This window comes from Mus caroli, chromosome 5, assembly GCF_900094665.2.
Source record: "Mus caroli chromosome 5, CAROLI_EIJ_v1.1, whole genome shotgun sequence".
Lineage (NCBI taxonomy): Eukaryota > Metazoa > Chordata > Mammalia > Rodentia > Muridae > Mus > Mus caroli.
This window is the reverse complement of record NC_034574.1, coordinates 18,698,019-18,716,882: the sequence shown is the minus strand read 5'-3', so window position 1 is coordinate 18,716,882 and position 18,864 is coordinate 18,698,019. Positions and strand designations below refer to the sequence as shown.

General features: G+C 45.0%; 2 protein-coding genes across 3 annotated transcripts in view; one reads left to right on the top strand and one right to left on the bottom strand.

Annotated features, from left to right (window-relative positions):
• The window catches only part of Rint1 (RAD50 interactor 1), a 33,913-nt gene extending 28,069 nt beyond the window's left edge, over positions 1–5,844 (bottom strand). Inside the window, exons 1-2 of the mRNA XM_029477543.1 lie at positions 5,713–5,844; positions 5,247–5,292 (exon numbers count right to left, since the gene is read on the bottom strand). Of these exons, the coding sequence (XP_029333403.1) occupies positions 5,247–5,292; positions 5,713–5,754 (88 nt within the window). The 5' untranslated portion in view covers positions 5,755–5,844. The remainder of the gene's footprint in view (positions 1–5,246; positions 5,293–5,712) is intronic.
• Positions 5,845–9,960: 4,116 nt separating this feature from the next.
• The window catches only part of Pus7 (pseudouridine synthase 7), a 43,457-nt gene continuing 34,553 nt past the window's right edge, over positions 9,961–18,864 (top strand). For both annotated transcript variants that reach the window (XM_021162744.2, XM_021162743.1), the window contains exons 1-4: positions 9,961–10,154; positions 15,414–15,834; positions 17,769–17,853; positions 17,965–18,066. In XM_021162744.2, coding sequence (XP_021018403.1) covers positions 15,446–15,834; positions 17,769–17,853; positions 17,965–18,066 — 576 coding nt within the window. In that variant the 5' untranslated portion in view covers positions 9,961–10,154; positions 15,414–15,445. The remainder of the gene's footprint in view (positions 10,155–15,413; positions 15,835–17,768; positions 17,854–17,964; positions 18,067–18,864) is intronic.

Genomic DNA, 18,864 nt, shown 5'->3' with positions numbered 1-18,864 from the left:
AAAAAAAAAAAAAAGAAAACCACTTAAAAAAAAATCCACTGCAAAAGCAACTAAATAGTCAGGGGTGGCGGTGCATACCTCATCACAGTGCTAGGGAGCAGAGGCAGGGGGATGAGAGTGCTAAGTAAAAACAATAAAACTCTTTACCGAGATTTAACCGCAGTGAGATGGTCTCCTACTGTCCTAGAATCTGTTATTCAATGGCATCGCTTATTTGTTGGGCAGCTGCGCCACAGACTCAGCCATCCTGTACCTCAGAAGCGCCTCATGAGAGCTTCTTGGCAGAGCTGAGGGGTACGTGACTCACGTCTGGCTACATAAGCTTTCTTCTCCCACTCTACTATTAATGGTCTGTGGCAAATGGTTTCTTTTCAAAGTGGCTGCTTCTATTCATAAGCTACACACACACACACACACACACACACACACTGGTTTAGTTTTTGTTTTGAAATGGAATCTTTCTATATAGCTGGCAATGATCCTGACTTTCTGACCCTCCTAACTCAGTCCCAGTGCTTGCTTAGACTACACGAGTTCCACCACACTGGCTTATGCTTGGTGCTGGACCTGGGGCACTGAGCATGCTGGGAAAGCACTCTATCAGAGTCTAAATGAAAAGATGCCTAAATGAAAACCTAAGAATGAGATGTTGGCTAAATATTTATGTACAGTGTACTAGAACATACCAGTGCGTGCATGGTGGCTCATACCTACCTGAGGCCAGGATTCAGGGGCTAAAAGAGGACTGATATAAACTCAAGGCCAGCTTTAACTACCCAATGAGATTGTGTCTCAAACCCCTACAAAAAACACCAGTTACAGGGCCAAAGAAATGGCTCAGAGGCAAAGTACATTTCAAATAGTACAACCTGATTTCATCCAGAACCCATATAAAGGGTTAAATAAAAATAAATATAAATCAGAACTGCCTTCACAAAGTTGTCTTTTCATCTCCACAGTCACGCTATGGCAGGCACACACACATACACACACACAATACATACATACATACATACATACATACATACATACTACAAACTAAACAACAGAAACACTACTACAAGGCCAGCTCTTTTCCCTTTGTTCTATTTAATTTACATGAATTAAAATATTTTAGTGTCATTGCATACACTAGCAAGATTTTGCTAAAAGGACCCAGATATGGCTGTCTCTTGTGAGACTATGCCGGGGCCTGGCAAACACAGAAGTGGATGGATCACAGGGCCCCCAATGGAGGAGCTATGGGAAAGTACTCAAGGAGCTGAAGGGATCTGCAATCCTATAGGTGGAACAACAATATGAACTAACCAATACTCCACCTCCCCCTGGAGCTCGTGTCTCTAGCTGCATATTAATCAGAAGATGGCCTAGTCGGCCATCAGTGGAAAGAGAGGCCCATTGGTCGTGCAAACTTTATATGCCTCAGTACAGGGGAACGCCAGGGCCAAGAAGTGGGAGTAGGTGGGTAACGGAGTGGGTGGGGGAGCGTGTGGGAGACTTTTGGGATAGCATTGGAAACGTAATTGAAATAAATACCCAATAAAAAAAATATGGAAAAAAAATTTTGGTGCTGAAGGTGTAGCTCAGTGATAGTGTGCTTACCCACCCTAAGCAAAAACCCACATTTAATTCTCAGTTCTACAAAAATAATGAATCAATAAAGACAAACTGGCCAGCAACATGGCTCAGCAGGTAAAGGCACCTTCCATCACGCCTGATGTCCTAAGTCTGAGCTCAAGACACACATGGTGGAAGAACAGAGCGAACTCACAAGTCCTCTGATCTCCACACATACACTATGGCATGCAAACACGCAAACACACACACACACTAAAATAAAATGAAATAAAAAACTTTATTTAGAAAGAAGAATTAGAAGATTGTTTACAGACATGAAGAGCAAGAGGCCACTGGTAGGAGAAATAAAACAAGGCTACGTCTCAACTTCCAAACTACAAAATAAATAATAATGTCTGCCTCAGCCTATAAAGATTAAAAAATGAAACTAAAGTTCATGTTTCCTAGCTTTCAGTCCAAAACTCTATTGTCTACTTTATATATTAACATAATTGGTTTTTCTGTATCTAAATTTTAATAATATCTGACATAGATGGGAAGTTCAGGGTTATCTTCAGCTACATAGAAAGTTTAAAACCAGCCTGGGGTACACAAGACACAGTGTCTCAAAACACAGAATAATCCAACTGCACTCACGTCCTGATAGGAAGATAATCTTTAGAATCATCCATAAATAAAGCCAATAAGTTGTGTCGATATACATATCGACAGACTTGAGCTCTGTATCTGAGGCGGCTAATTCTACCTTCACTTGAAACAACAAAACCCACACGCACCACGTGTAACTATTTAAAGGTGCATACTACATTCTTAAGTATATGAGATCCTTCAAAACTATACAGAGATTTTTTTATTACCTATTTCTGTCTGTTCATTTACTTTTGAGAAAGATCTCATGTATCCCAAGCTGGTCTCAAACTTGCCATGTGGTAGTCAAGGATGACTTTAATGTCAATTTCTAATCCTCCTGCCTCCACCTCTTGGGTGCTGGGATTACAGTCATGCACCATCATACTTAATTTTATCTGTTGTTTCTTTTTTTTTTTTAAGATTTATTTATTATATATAAGTACACTGTAGCTGTCTTTAGACATACCAGAAGAGGGCATCAGATTGTATTACAGATGGTTGTGAGCCACCATGTGGTTGCTGGGATTTGAACTCATGACCCCTGGAAGAGCAGTCAGTGCTCTTAACCTCTGAGCCATCTCTCTAGCCCTTATCTGTTGTTTCTTAAGACAGGCTGGAGAAATAACAGCTCTCGTCGATTTTGTCGAGGACCAGGGTTGGATTCCCAGAGCTCATGTGTGAGCAGCCTAGAACCATCTGTAGTTCCAGTTCCAAGTAGGCTGAGTCACAGACATACGTAACCAAAACACCATTAAAAATAATCTAAATTTTAAAAGCACAAGTCTAGGCTTAACTATTCTGCACATAACTTAAAAAAAAAGTTAAAAACCAAATACACTAATATTTGTGTACAATATTTTAGATACACTATAATTCTGTGACCTAACCTGATCTCCATATCACGGTAATCCTCCTGCCTCAGCCTCCTAAGGGCTGGGATTTCAGAAGTGAGCCACACCTGGCTTGCCAGATTTTTATGTCTCTCCCCTTCCTTTTTTTATAAAGAGAATGCACCATTGTCACACAGCAGTTAACTGAGTCACTGAAGACACGGACAAAGTCCTTAACGAAGTAGTTTGCACCTGACGTTCTAAAATGACAATTTGGCTGATGTCAAGAGTCAAGGCATCTGGGCAGACAAAAGTAGAGAAAGTTTGTTTGCATTTTTTGGTTTGTTTCCTTGTTTGTTTGTTTTGTTGTTGTTGTTTTGTTTTGTTCTGCTTTTCCCTTTTTGGTTTACAAATGGGCTGGCAGGTATATACTAAACTTTTGAGATTTTATGTGTGTAGGTGTTATATGTATGTCTGTGTACCACATTAGTCAATGTACAGAGGCCAGAAGAGGGCATTGGATCTCCTAGAACTATAGTTACAAGCAGTTGTTAGCCACACTGTAGGTGAAGTCAGCTCCTGTGAAGAATATCAAATTCTCTTAACTGCTAAGCCCATTCTGTCTGTGGCTTTGTTTGTTTGGTGGTGTGGGGCTCAAGTTCAAACCCAGGGCTTCCAAAGTTCTAGGCAAGAACTTTGGCACTTTAACTTCCCAGGCCATTTCAGGCTTTGGGTTTTGTTTTGTTTTGTTTTTTAATTATTATTTATTTGTTTAAGGATTTGTTCATTTGATTTATGTGCACAGGTGTTTGCTTCCATGAGTTTATGTGTACCATGTGTGAGCAAGAGCCCTGGGATGCCAGGACTGGACATTTATACCTCTAAGACTGAAGTACTGAGCTGTCAGGTGGGTTCCAGAAACTGAACCCAGGTCCTCTGTAACAGCAGCAAGCACTCTTTTTTTTTTTTTCTTTTTGGTTTTTTTTTTTCGAGGCAGGGTTTCCCTGTGTAGCCCTGGCTGTCCTGGAACTCACTTTGTAGACCAGGCTGGCCTCGAACTCAGAAATCCGCCTGCCTCTGCCTCCCGAGTGCTGGGATTAAAGGCGTGCGCCACCACGCCCGGCCCAGCAAGCACTCTTAAGCACCAAGCCATCTTTCAAGCTCCAAGGGGGTGGGGGAGCTTATCAGAAGCCAACAGTAAGAGCAAACTTCCTCCTGGGAGCCACATGGAAATGTGGGCACCCTTTCTCTCACTGTCAAGGCCGCTGAACTTAACTGTTAACATAAGGGCTCTTTAAAAATTACTTCAGGCTGGTGAGATGGCTCAAGGGTTAAGAGCACTGACTGCTCTTCCAAAGGTCCTGAGTTCACATCCCATCGACCACATGGTAGCTCACAATCACCCATGATGAGATTTGACGCCCTCTTGTGGTGTGTCTGAAAACAGCTACAGTATACATAGATATAATAATAAATAAATCTTTAAAAAAATACTTCAAAAGCTCCTAAAGAGGTTGGGCATGTGACATCTGTGAAATAGAAGACCACTGTGGATCTGGAGTCCAAGGTCATCCTTAGTCACACAGTAAGTCTGGGGCCAACCTGGGCTACGCTCCACCTTGTTAAAAAAAAAAAGAAAGAGAGAGAGAGAGTAACAAAAACAGCCCCTTCAGGGTGCTGGATTCCTAATAACCTGCTACGCTTATCTCATCAAGTGAAATAACAAATATCCTGGAGTCTGACATATTTTCCTGTCCTAGGTACCAGGTCTTTTCCTTGTCACCTACCCAGACCAAGCCCCGGGACCTAAGGTGTGGGCTACCTGCAGCAAACTGTAATTACTTATTCACTGAAGGCAAAAGTACATTTAAGCGATTATCAACCTCTTCCTTGAACCCAGTAACAGTGACCAGCATAACCCCTCTAAATGCCTGATAAGGAGCTGACAGTTCATTAAAATGACAGGTCCCAGGGAAGCCAAACCAGTTACTGTACTAGGAAGGGGTGTCGATGTGCTCTTTCTACATTTCACAGTCTTAGAGAGACAAAAGTCCACGTGCAAAGGTAACTAATATTTATTACTGTTTAAACATTGTACAGAAAAAAACACTCCATTTAAAAGATAGCAGACTAAGAAACCCTTTTGCAGACTCTGAAAAGGCGAGCTTCGAGGGGCAGCTAGACAAAAAGAACTAAGGGCCTGCTTACTTTTCTCCTCTGTGTTCTTCGTTTCGTCACCACTCTCGGGGCAGCACTGGCAGAAAAACAGGTGTGGCAAACAAGTTAGACTGAAGTAAGTGGAATTCATACAGCGCTCCAAAAGGTCCCATGCTGGTGGAGAGGTCCTAGGCGCCTCTCCCAGGGGCATGCCTGACACTACTGCCACCTTCCCAGAGGTCTGGACCACCTTCCCAGGGTCCGAGTTACCCTGCCCGGACACTGGGGCCACTTTCCCGCCAACTCTCAAAACTGTCATCTTCTGGGACATCGGACATTGCACTGTGACTACCTCCCCTGGGACGCCCTTGCCTGCCTCGGGCCGTGGGAACCACCGCCAAACGCTTCCAAGGTAACCCGGCGGGGACAATGTCCCCGGGGCGGGGGTGGGGGTGGGGTCTGTGCCACCTCGCAGGGTCACCAGCGTCCCTTCCCCGGGTTTCCAGGGACGCCTCACCGGGGCTGCCGGCACTTCGCCGATCTCGTCAGCCGCAAGCATCCTGCCTCTGCACGAGTTCTGGATTCCATGCACCGCCAGCCCGGCCTGCAGAGTCCGGCTAGGGAACACACAGACTGGGCGACCAGACCAGCCTTCAGGGACGCGGGGTTGAGCGCCACCTCGACTTCCTATCACCGACTCTCTGGTTCCGTTCTCTTGGCCTAGAGAGGCATATCTGCGCGCCGCTGTCCTGTTCTGTGGCGCCCCCTGTTGGTTGGATGTCATGTCGGCCGCTCAGGGAACCCGGCAGCCCTACTGCTTCTCAGGCGGAGTTCTGTGCAGGAGCTCTCTCCACTTCTTTGGAGTTACTAAAAATAAAATTAGGCCCTGGCATGGTGTCTCATACTTGGAATTCCACCGTTTGGGAGGTGAAGGCGGGAAAACCAGGAGTTCAAAGTCAACTCCAGCTACACACTGAATTCAAGGAGGGGAGAGGAAGGAGGGAAGGAGAAAATCCTCATGATACCCTTAGGATGGTGAGCCACAAGTCGGGAGCGGAGGCGGGAAGATTGCCACTAGTCCCTGCCAGCTTGCTCTATAAAGTGAGTTCGGTATCAGCTAGAACAACACGTATCTCAAAATGGCTTAGCGCATAAAAGCATTTGCCACCAAGACGCCCGAGTTCAATACCTGGCCCACGTGGTACTAGGTAGGAGTGTCAAAGTGCTCTTTCTATATTTTACAGTCTTCGAGAGAGACAAAAGTCTACGTGCAAAAGTAACTAATATTTATTACTGTTTAAGCGTTATACAGAAAAAAATACTCCATTTAAAAGGTAGGAGACTAAGAAACCTCTTTTGCAGACTCAAGAGCGAGCTTCGAAGGACAGCTAGACAAAAGGAACTCTCCTTCATATATTTTCGAACTGGAAGGTCCAGATCTGTTTGTAGGAGGATTGAAACATTCTGGGAGTCAGACAGAGGAAGAGCACTCAAAATCTGGCATCCAGTTTGCTCAGCAAAGCCCCCTAAACCTCTACTGTTATCCAGGGAGGAGGAACTGGAATTACTTAGAAGCAAGGGATAGGTAGAGAACATAGAAATTTGACAGGCAAACCCTGGAAGGCAGTGCCTTTGAGACCAAAACAAATGAGGAGAAAACAGAAAAACCAACAAACAAGCAAACAAACAAAATCTTTGGAGGAAACAGAAACCAGTCCGTGAGAAGAAAACTCACTGAGGTGTAGACATCCATGCAGACAAAACACCCATACACATAAAATGAAAAAAAAAAAAATTAAGAGCCGGGTATGGTGGTGCATGCCTTTTATCCCAGAACTCAGGAGGCAGAGGCAGGTGAATCTTTATGAATTCAAAACCAGCCTCATCTACATAGTGAGTTGAAGGATCGACAGAGCTATATAGTGAAACCCTGTATAAACAAACAGACAGACAGACAGACAGACAGACAGGATCTGGAGAGATGGCTTCAGCAACTAAGAGTACCAGCAGCTCTTTCAGAGAATCCAGGTTCACTTTCTAGCACCCACGCAGCAGCTTACAGCTCTCTGTCTGTAACTCAATTCTACGGCATCTGACTCTCTCTCTGCACTCTCTGGACACCAGACACACACCTGGTATACAGTCATACATACAGGCAAACATCCACACACTTTAAAAAATAAAAATAATAAAATTTTAAAAATTTAAAATTAGGGAGCTGGAGAGATGGCTCAGTGGGTAAGAGCACTGACTGCTCTTCCAGAGGTCCTGAGTTCAATTCCCAGCAACCACATGGTGGCTCACAACCATCTGTAATGGGATCCGATGCCCTCTTCTGGTAGCATCTGTAATGGGATCTCTTCTGGTGTGTCTGAAGACAGCTACAGTGTACTAATATACATAAAAATAAACAAATAAATCTTTTTAAAAAAATTTAAAATTAAAACAGGATCTAGGCTATATTATACCACATAGTTGTATTTGAGTCTGCTGACCTTAGGACATTAACTTTTTAATTTACCATAGCCCCAAGAATGTGCAGATGTACAAGAATTAGTGAAATGGGCTAGGCATGATGCCACAAGTTTATAATTGCAGTGCTCTCAAGACTGAGGGAGGAGGCTCTTGAATTTGGGACTAGCCTGGGCTATATACTGAGCACCTATCTTAAAAAGGAAAAAAAAAAAGACAGAAAGAATTAATAAAATAATTAAAGACAAATGAAAGAATTTAGGTAGGTAACTACAGAGAATAATCTTAGAGGAAGACAATGTAGAAGCCACAAGTCTGAACTAAATATGTGTGACTGTAGTGATTTGAATAAGAATGTCCCCATAGGTTCATGTGTGCGAATACTTGGTCTCCAGTTGATAGGACTGATTGGGAAGCATTAGGAGGAGTGGCCTTGTTGGAGGAGGTGTGGCCTTGTTGGATGAGGTTGTCACAGGCAGTTGGCTTTGAAGTTTCAAAAGGCCACACCTTTCCTGACTTTCTCCACCGTGTACTTGTGGACAAAGATGTGCGCTCTCAGCGTCTGCCCACCTACCAGCTGCCAGGATTACTGTGGACACACCCTCTGAAACTGTAAGACCCGATAACTCTTCTTTCTATAATTTCCTTTGGAGGTGGTGTCTCATCATAGCAGTAGGACAGTAATTAAGAAGTGACTCATTTAGCTGGATGTTTCCACTAAATCCATATTTTAAAAGCAAGTGTGGGACTCAGGAGATAGTTTAGTCAATACAGTGAGGACCTGTGCTTAGATCCTGCTAGTCATGTAGAAAGCTGGTCACAGCAGATCCGTGCAATCCAAGCAGCAGAGAGACAGAGATAAGATCCTCCGGCTTGCCAGCCAACCAGTCCAGTTGAGCTCCAGGGTCAGTGAAAATTATTTACAAAAAGTAGAGTGAAGGGGCCATGGAGATGGATCAGAGGTAAGAGCACTTGCCAAGCAAGCCTGACAACTTGGCTTCCGTCCCCAGAAACCATGTAAGGTAGAAGGAGAGGACCAGCTTCTGCAGACTGTGCTCCAGCCTCCACGTGTACGCATGCCCACATCATAAACACACAAGAATAATAAGTAACTAAGGTAGAGAGTGAAAGTGGAAAGCACCATGATAGGTCTCCACAAACTCAGAACTGTACATGGACCTTAGTTTTTGATATTTTGATGGTTTTAGGCAACCCCTTGAAAGGGCCACTGGAACCCCAAGGAGTTGAGGAACTCCTGATTGACACAGTTCAGAGTTCCAGCCAGGAGATGGTGCTGGTCCTGTACGATTACAATTAACCCAGTCAGGATAGTCCAGCATAGGCATGACCAGGGCTTGTCTCCAAGGTAATTCTAGACTCTGTCAAACTGACAACACTAATCATCACATATGCAAACCTCACATATGTAAAACACATGGTTACAACACACACACACATGCACACACACACACACACACATCTAAGAGAAATACAAAGATCTGAAATAACATGTTTTTGTTTTGTTTTGCTTTTGTTTTGTTTTTCTTTTCTTTTCTATTTTGTTTTTTCAAGACAGGGTTTCTCTGTGTAGCCCTGGCTGTCCTGGAACTCACTCTTTAGACCAGGCTGGCCTCGAACTCAGAAATCTGCCTGCTTCTACTTCCCAAGTGCTGGGATTAAAGGTGTGTACCATCACTGCCCAGGTGTTTGTTTCTTTGTTTAAAAACAAAACAAAACAAAACAACAGGGTCTTACCTAGGCCATGTTTACCTGGGATTCCTTACATATCCCAAAGTGCCCTTAAGTTTCTGATCCTTCTGTCCGCATCACCTGAGTGCTTGGATTATGGGCTTTTGACTCTCCACAAATTTTGATTTATTTTATTATATTTTATTTTACCCTGAGTTGAAATCTGGCAAAATATTAAACCTGAAATGCTATAGAGTGCTTTGATTTGGTCAGTTGGCTACTTGAAGCATGAGAAGAAAAATATATTTTATTTTTCTTTACGCCAAAGCATTAACCAGCTATGATGGAATTTTCTTGAAGACAGTCCTACTGGGGAGCTGTCAAAGGTAAGAAACTCATTCTATTAATATGCACTATTAATCATAATAAAAGGCCATAGCTGTGAAAGAAGCTCCCATTCAAGCACAACTAACAACTAATAAGGCAGTCTCTGTTTTTGAAGTCCTAAAGGATTCTTTGCATAAGGCAAGTCACTTCCCAGGCGCCGATGGGCGGAGCGTCCTCGGGAGCCGTGGGCCGGTGGAGCGGGCCCCGCCCCGGGGCGTGGTCGGCGCGGCGCAGCGCCGCACGTGTGCGAGCCCGGCGGCTGGTGGGAGAACCGGTCCCTGTGCGTCTCCACGCGGTGCAGCCTGTGCGGGTCGGCGCTGGCCGCCGCCTCCTGCGAGTCACCGCCGCCGCCCTCCCGCGTCCCGAGCCGAGCGCCCTCTTCGCCGCTCGGCCCGCGCCCTCAGGCTCCCGGTAAGTGCTCTGCTTTGCGGCGTGGCCCCAGGCCTCCGGAGAGGCGCGCGGCCGGGGAGGGAGGGCGGCCGTGGTCGCAGCGCGCGCCGCTCCCTGTTTCTCCGCCGCCAGCTCCACCTTCCCCGCTTGTCTTATTTCTGCTCCACGTTCCCGGATCCTTGATCCCAGATCCCTAGTTCCCGATCCATGCTCCCCGATCCCGGCTATTCGCCCTGATCCTCGCCGTTCGTTAAGCGGCGCCGCGTCCCGATCCTCTGGCCGCGCCGCTGTGGGCTAGAACCTTCTTTTTCCACTTCTTCCTTGCTTTGCCGTGCCTCGGGCGCTCCCCAAACTCAATTCCCTGTTAGAAAAGCAAACCAGCCTTTCCCCGGTCCTGCTCAGCGCTCCCAGATCGCCCGAGCAGCCTGCACTGGTCCCGGCCTGGTGCTGGGTACTGGGCGCAGATGTTTTACTTGCTGGGCAGGCCTTAGGGGCCGCTGCTCTTCTCAACCACGGAGAAGCGATCAGGCTGATGTCTGGGGTCTCTTCTCCAACCTCTGCTGGGTGACAGTGCAGGCTACTTATTCTGTGGTCCGTACCACCAGCCCTTCACTGAGGGGCCTTTAAAATGGCCAGCACATGGTCATTGCTCTTAATTACTGCCAGTCAAGGAAGAAGGGTTTAGTTCAAGGCCATTTCTTTAAAAAAGAGATCTCTAAAATATAGGTGTTACTTTGGTTTGTTCCCACTCTTAAACAACAACAAAAATCTGTGGCCATCCGTAAAACACTAAGCCCCAGTGTCAGGGCAATGGTTTTATTAACGAAGGAGCTGTCAAAAATCAGACTGTTCACTGTAGTGAGTGAGAAAGAGGGGAAACTATGTGCAGTCATTAGCAAATAACCAACAGTCAGAATTTGTTAACTTAACAAGTTTATTTGAACACATAAACCTCTTTTGTCTTGAGATAGGACTTACTATGTAGACCAGGCTTTCCTCAGCCTTCTTTCTGAGTGCTGCCCTTACAGGAGAGGGACGGCCACTTGAGTTCCCCTCTGAACATCTCTCTCTCTCTCTCTCTCTCTCTCTCTCTCTCTCTCTCTCTCTCTCTCTCTCTGTGGGGGAAGGGTTGAGGCAGAGTCTCTCTGTTATGTGGACTGTCAGTCCTGGAATTCTCTATGCAGACCAGGCTGGCCTGGAACTGCTAGGCTTAGGTCACTGCCAGCGTTCAGCACTTGTGTTGGAGGCTGACTTGATCCAGGGCACCGATGAGCCTGGGATTTGGCGGCATGTCTGTTACCCCATTTCCTAGCTGGGATCTTTGCAGGCTCTGTTCTGCCCCCATGGAACTCACACAATTTTCAGGTCTACTTTTTTCAAGTCTTTAAAACACCTTTACAGAGGCTTTACCCCAGGCCACCCCTTTCTCTGCTTCTAAATGGCTTGCCTGTCCTAATCCTGGGTTGGTTGGTTTGTTTGCAGCACTGAAGACTGAACCTAGGGCATGCTAGACAAACAAATGTTCTGCTTCTGAGCACATCCCCCACAAATTTATTTTGTTTATTAAAATATCCTTAAGTAGGTTGTAATCTGATTGCAAGAAGTCTTCCATCTTTCTCCAGTGTCTACCCAGGACATACTTAATAAATGTTAGAGTAGATGACTCTGATAGACTTAATAATAATTTTTTCAGATTAGGGTGTAGAGTGAGTTTTGCCATTAAAGTAAGTAATGCCTGCTGTTTCAGGCCTAAGCAGGAGTATCACAGGTTCAAAACCTACCTGGGTTACATTAACAAAGGCATTCTAAGCATCTTAGCAAGACCCTGTCTCAAAGCAAGAACAGGACAGTATAGTTCATTGTTAGCATGCTTGTTTATCATGCCCAGCACTTCATGAGACCCTGTCTCAAAAAACAGACTTCTAAAAGAGCAAACCATGGTTACGATATCAAGAATCAAAAGCTGAATAAGAGGTGTCTTAGGGACGTGGCGTGGTGGCACACATCTTAAATCCTAGCTCTTAGGAAGCAGAGGCAATTGGACAGCCAGGGCTGTGTAGGGAGACCCTATCTCAAAAAAAAAGGGTCCTTGTATGTCATGTCCCCTCTCTCCAGGGGCATAGTAAATGCCAGTGAGCAAAGGTGGATGGCAGCAGGTATTAGACTATATCCAAGACATATTTTAGTTTTCCAACAATTTAAGACAGGATAAGTGACCCACTTACTAAATGACAAGTCCTGGGATCTGACTCCCAAGATCTGGTGTTCCCTTTGTAACTGGGAGCGAGGTGGGTGGTCTGACTGTACAGTCCCTGAGGCAGGCTGCATGCATGGCTTTTGCTGGCTGTGCTTGCCTGTGTGCTGAGAGTTGTGGCCTCTGGACAGGTATCAGGCTCTCCTGGGGGCTGATTATTTGGAGCCCGTTATTGTAATTACCCCTACTTGGTGGTTGCTCAGGTGGTCATGTGTCTGCTGTGGAGTAAGATCTGCCAAGTCTTAGAATTTGCTTTATTTTTATTACCTAACCATGGCTGTTCCTGGTTTTTCTTTAACCTTAGAGGACTAGAGTATTATTAGAGCTCATTTATGGTGTTTATGGATACGCTCACTTTTCGTCTCTCTTTGTAATAAAAATAGGAAAAACCTTCCATTCTTACTTCAGTTTTAAGTAAGATCAAGTAGATAGGTGCACACAGCCTGGAATATCTTTATTGGCTGCCCTGTGTTCAAGCATCTCCTAAGCTCCTCTTTACTGGGGACGGATGTGTGTGGCGTCTGAGATTTTGTTCTATATATCGCAGATAGTACAGTTAAATAATCTTGTTTTGGGCTGGGTCTTTATCTTTTTAAACATTTTTTAGATTTGTTTTTATTTATTTTTATGTATTAATTTTTGTTTAATATTTATTTATGAGTGCTCTGCTGCATGTGCACCTGCGTGCCAGAAGAGGGCGTCAGATCCCTTTATGGTCATGAACCACCATGTGGGTGCTGGGAATTGAACTCTGAGCCTCTGGAGGAGCAACTAGTGCTCTTAACCACTGGGCCATCTCTCCAGCCTGGCTGTGTCTTTTTAAATGTGGTGAAATACACGTAGTCGCTGGCATAGTGGAACACTTCTACAGTCCCAGCACTCAGGAGACAGAGGTTGCAGAGTTAAGAGTGAAAGCCCAAGCTTGTATATTTACAACGTATGGTTTGTTTTGTGTTACTTTTATCTGGTGTCGTGTGTGTGTGTCTGTGTGTGTGGTGTTTGTGGGTGTGCGTGTGGAGGTCAGAGAACCACTTTGGGAGTCAGTTCTTTCTCCTACCATATGAGTCCTGAAGACTTTACTCAAGTCTGGCATTCTCACTCCCTTACGCAAAGCTCTCTTGCTGGCTTTGACTTTTTGAGAAGCCTTGCACTGAATGTGGAGTTTGACAATTTGGCTAGATGCACTAGCAGTGACTCCTAGAGAATCCTTCTGTATCCACCTTGCCAACCTGGAGGTTGACTTAAAGAAGAAGGGGGTGGGGGGGGAACAACCCAACAACCCATGAGTGCTAGAGATCAAATTCAGATCCTTGTCTGTGCTAGGCAGCACTTTACTATGTATGTACCTTCTCTTGCTGTTTTGGGTCAGGATCTCTTGTATCCCTCGCTGGCCTTGAACTCCTGGCCCTTCTATTTCTCCCTTCCAGTGCTGAGATTGCAGGTGTATTTCACCATACCTGGCTGACATTATAGGTACTATACAACAGCCCCGCCCCCCGTAGCTCTTGGTATGGTGTTAAGTGTGCTTTCATTTATGTGCTGCTGTATTTTATCAGTTTTGAAAGATAATGCATATGCCTAGAGCAAGATTATACTAAAATCATGGTGGATACACACCTGTTATTACCTAACCACCTGGGTCCTCCCTAACCACCTGGGTCCTCCCTAACCACCTGGATCCTCCCTAGCCACCTGGGTCCTCCCTAGCCACCTGGGTTCTGCCCTAGAAGGAATTGCCTCTTGCAGATCCTAATCAGTTGTATCTACGAATTATTCAGCTTATTTATTTTAATTTGCTTTATGTATATGCATGGGCGCCTGCTTGTCTGTGTACATAATGTGTGCATAGGTGCCTGCACACGCCAAGATGGAGCTCTGGATACCCTAGGACTGAAGTTACAGGCTTTGATTGTGAGAGTTCTAGGAACAGAACGTGGGTCCTCCGAAAGAGCAGCAAGTACTCTTGACTTCTGAGCCATCCATCCCCTTAGCTCCTGAATTCTGTTTGTTTTTGTTGTTGTTGCTGTTACTGTTTTTTATTTTATAAATTCTCTGTGTGTGAGAGTTTGACAAGCATGTGTGCAAGTATACACCACACACATGTTTGGTTTCTGCAGAGGTCAGAGGCATCAGAACCATTGAAGCAAGTTAGGGATGATTGTGAACTACTGTGAAGGTGAGTATTAGGAACCAAACCCAGGTCCTCTGCCAGAGCAATAAATACTGCTGAGCCATCTTGCCAGCCCCTCTCTAAATTATGTCCTTAAGATAAATTCCTTCGCCGGGCGTGGTGGCGCACGCCTTTAATCCCAGCACTCGGGAGGCAGAGGCAGGCGGATTTCTGAGTTCAAGGCCAGCCTGGGCTACAGAGTGAGTTCCAGGACAGCCACGACTACACAGAGAAACCCTGTCTCGAAAAACCAAAAAAAAAAAAGAAAAACCAAGATAAATTCCTTCAAACAAACAAACAAACAATTCTGGCTTAAAATGATGTGTGTGTGTATGTATACATGCACTCACCCACACTTTGTTTGTTTGTTTTGAGGAAGGGTCCATTATAGCCCTGACTGGCCTGAAACTCACAGACATCCACCTGCATCTACCTCCCAGTGCCACCAGACCTGGTTATTCTTAGGACTCCTGATATGAAGTGCTCTGCTAGTTTTCTTCTTTTATACCTTGGAGTGCACGCAGTGTCAGAATTACTATCTCATTAGAAGTTCCTTTTGTATTTTATTTATGTGTGTGTGTTGGTGATTGCTTTCGAAGGCCAGCAGAGTGTCTGTTCCCCTGGAGCTGGGTTTGTAGGTGCTTGGGAGCCACCTGATATGCGAGCTAGGAACCAAACTTGGGTTCTCTGGGTGCTCAGCAAGTAACCATTGAGCCATCCCTGCACACCCTGAGAATTATTGTAATAAATGATCTTTTTAAGGACTATTTGCTCAAAGTTCAGCGCGCTTCTGTTTGCCAAAACTAGTCTTTTTATGAGAGATTGTTAACTTTCTACTCTTTCTACTCTGTGAAAGGTTTTCTTAAATGTTTTCTTGGAGCCTTAAAGATGGAAATGACAAGCACGTCCCTGAAACGTGGGTGCCTTGTTGTGGAAGATAATGACAGTATGACCCCACACGACGAAACAAAGAAACAGAAGGTGTCCGAGGGCTGTGTGACCAGCAGTCAGGATGGGGTAGAGAATGACGGTCTACACAGCAGTGAGAACGAGCCTGGGCCTCCAGAAGCTGAAAGCACCGTGAAAGATGACGAGAATTCCAGCGTTCAGGTGCAAGAGGAGGAGGAGGAGGAGGAAGACGGCCTTTCAGAAGCAGGGGAAGAGGAAGAAGCAGAGAGTTTTGCAGACATGATGAAACATGGGCTCACAGAACTTGATGTGGGCATCTGCAAGTTCGTGAGTTCCCATCACGGCTTCTCGGGGATCTTAAAAGAAAGGTGTGTTTAGCAGGCATGTTGTTCCCAGTTGTGGTAATGCTGTCCTTCAGAAAGAGTTTGGCCATGTAGTCTTGTACTTCCCTTTCTCTCCTCATTTCTTCCTAGTCTGGCCCCAGGACTTAGGCACGCCAGCCAGGCGCAGCTACTGCACTAGAGGCCCGGCCCTTCCCATTTCTTTCTCTCTTTGCTCCCCACTCCATTTCTCCCGACTTCCCCATCAAAAAAACCAAAGGAACTTTGTTTTTTGAGGCAGTGTCTCACTAAATAGCCCAGGTATACCCATAAGCTGTCTTGAATTTTCAGCCCTTGAATGTTAGAAACTTGGGGGCGAAATATACAGCTTTCTGGTTTTGCTTTTTCTTTTTTTTTTTTTTTCTTTTTAAATTTTTGTTTAATATATGAGTGCTCTCCTGGTAAGTAAGTGGTCTTGGGTTTTGAGCGTGCTGGGTGTCTGTTCCTGGGCTTTCAACCTAAGCAGTGTGCACACCAGGAAAGCACTCTTGCTGCACTGTACCCGTGATATTTCTTGCTTTCTTTCCATTTCTTCTGTTTCTTTTGCTTTTAATCTCATTTTTTCTTGATAGGGTCTTGCTACATAAAGCAGTTCAGCCTTTAATTCACAATCTGGCTCAAGATGAATTCTTAGTCCTTATCAAGGAGAGATCTCTCCCAGAACTGTTTAACTAAACAGAATTTCCAGATGATACAGGTTGTTAATGTGTGTGTAGAGGGTGGTAGTATTTGTTTTGTTAAATTCTTTTAGACATTTCAAGGTTTTTTTTTTTTTCTTTTTTTTAATTCACCATATAATCTTAACTTTTTTCATCTGAATAGACCATATTTTCAGTAGAAAGGGGTTATTTGGATTCAGAAATTGGATAGATTCCATTCAGCTACTTAGTGGGTATTTAAGGTTCCCGAGCTTCAGTGTTCCTATCCAGAAGAGAAAGAATACCATCACAGTGAGAGTGGCTGGGGTGTTAGGTGTGCTGGTGGGAGCACGCTTCCATGGTAGCTTAGGGCAGGCTTACTGCACTCTGACTTAACTATTTTTAACTAACTTATTTAGTTTTAATTAACTAATGACGGTATTTATGACTTTAATATAGACTGTCTAATCCTAGGTGTGTGTTTATGCGTGTGTGTGTGTGTGTGTGTGTGTTTGCATTTGCATTTGTGCGTGCTTACACGAGGGCGTGCGTTGCACATGTAAGGCTAGAGGCCAGCCTCAGGTGCCCTCCTCCTTCACTGTCCACACGGTTGTTTTTTAAAGATTGATTTTATGTGTATGACGTGAGTCCCTGCATGTATTCATCTGCACCACATGTGCACCGTGCCTAAGGAGCTAGAAACGGACGTCAGGTCCACTGGATCTGCAGTTGCAGGCGGTTGTGGGCTACCATGAGGTTACTGCGGTCCAAGCCCATGCTCTCTGCGAGAACAGCTAGCGCTCTAACCATTAGGCTATCTCTTCAATCCTCCTGTACTGTTTTGAGACAATATCAAAACCTGGGACTCACCAGTGCTTATAGACTGGCAGGCCTGAGGCTCCAGGATCCTCTCGTCCCTGCCTCTCCAGCATATCCCAGGCCTGTGTTACCACACGTGACTTTTTCACCTCAAACGCAAGTCCTCATCCGTGCTTGCTCCTCAAGCACTGTGCTGACGGGGCCTTAAATAGTGATGGACTTACCTTGTGCATTTGTTGATATGCTCTATGGTAATATTTTAGAAGCTCCTCGTATAGCACTGCATGTGTTTCAGTGTCCATTAAAATAAGAGAAGATTGCTTGGTATTATTTGGCAATAAAGATTTTCCTTAAATCTCTTGTTTTGAACAATGGTGAGCTTTGTTTACTTTTTACTAATAGTAAAATTAGGTAGAAAGTAAAACAACATCCGCCTCTTGAAAGCTTTGGTTTCCTTTTCATCAGATACTCTGACTTTGTCGTTCACGAAATCGGGAAAGATGGACGGATCAGCCATTTGGATGACTTATCTGTTCCAGTGGACGAAGAGGTAAAAATGTGTCTAGATAAAGCTCTCTTCTATATGTAGTCACTCTTCCTAATGATCCTGGAGAGGAAGTGTTACTATCTGTGTGTGACTCTTGCTTTCTTGTGGTTGAAGGACCCTCCAGAAGACGCTCTCACTGTCTTGACAGCTGAGGACAGGCAACAGTTGGAGGAGCTCCAGCTTTTCAAAAATAAAGAAACCAGTGTTGCCATCGAGGTAAGCGGCGCAGGAAGTGAGGTCTCCGGGCTGGGCTGCTTCTCATTGGGTGGATGTTAGCACGTGACCACTGAAGAGTTAGTTATCTGTGCTTAACTAAAGGGTGACTTAATGATCTCAAAAGAGCAAAGTCTACCATTAATCAAGTATATTTGTTTAAATCAGGGCAAATAATCAACTTCAAGATAAATATATCAAAGGAAAAAGTTGGTTTGATTTTATTCTTACTGAAGCAGGATCCCAGTGGAGGCTGGATTCGAACCTTTAGTCCTCCTAGCTCCACCATGCTGTGAAGAAACACTGTAACCACAGCAACTCTTATAAAGGCAAATGTTTATTTAACTGGGGCTGGCTTACAGTTGAGAGGTTTAGTTCTTTTGTCATCATGATGGAGAGCATGCTGGTAGACATGATCCTGCCTCCTGATCAGCAGGCAGCAGAAGAGCATCTGAAACCTCAGAGCCCACCTCCAGTGACTCACTTCCTCCAACAAGGCCACACCTCCTAATAGGGACACCCAGTTTCCTGCAGCTTCTCACAGCTCATTATCTTCCTCCAACACACCCCTGCATTCCTTTCCCACCGCCATTTTTCCAGCAATCGGAAACATGTAAGGTTCTGAAATTCCTGAATTTACCCATAGACACAATCCCTGACAATCAATACCAAGTAGAAAGGTCCTAGCATGGTTGTGCTCTCTCCCTTTCCCCCTCCTCCTCTCCTCCTCCCTTTTCCTTCACTCTCCCCCCCCCCCCCCCCCTCCCCTCACTCACTGTGCTGTTTGCTTTGATTTGACTT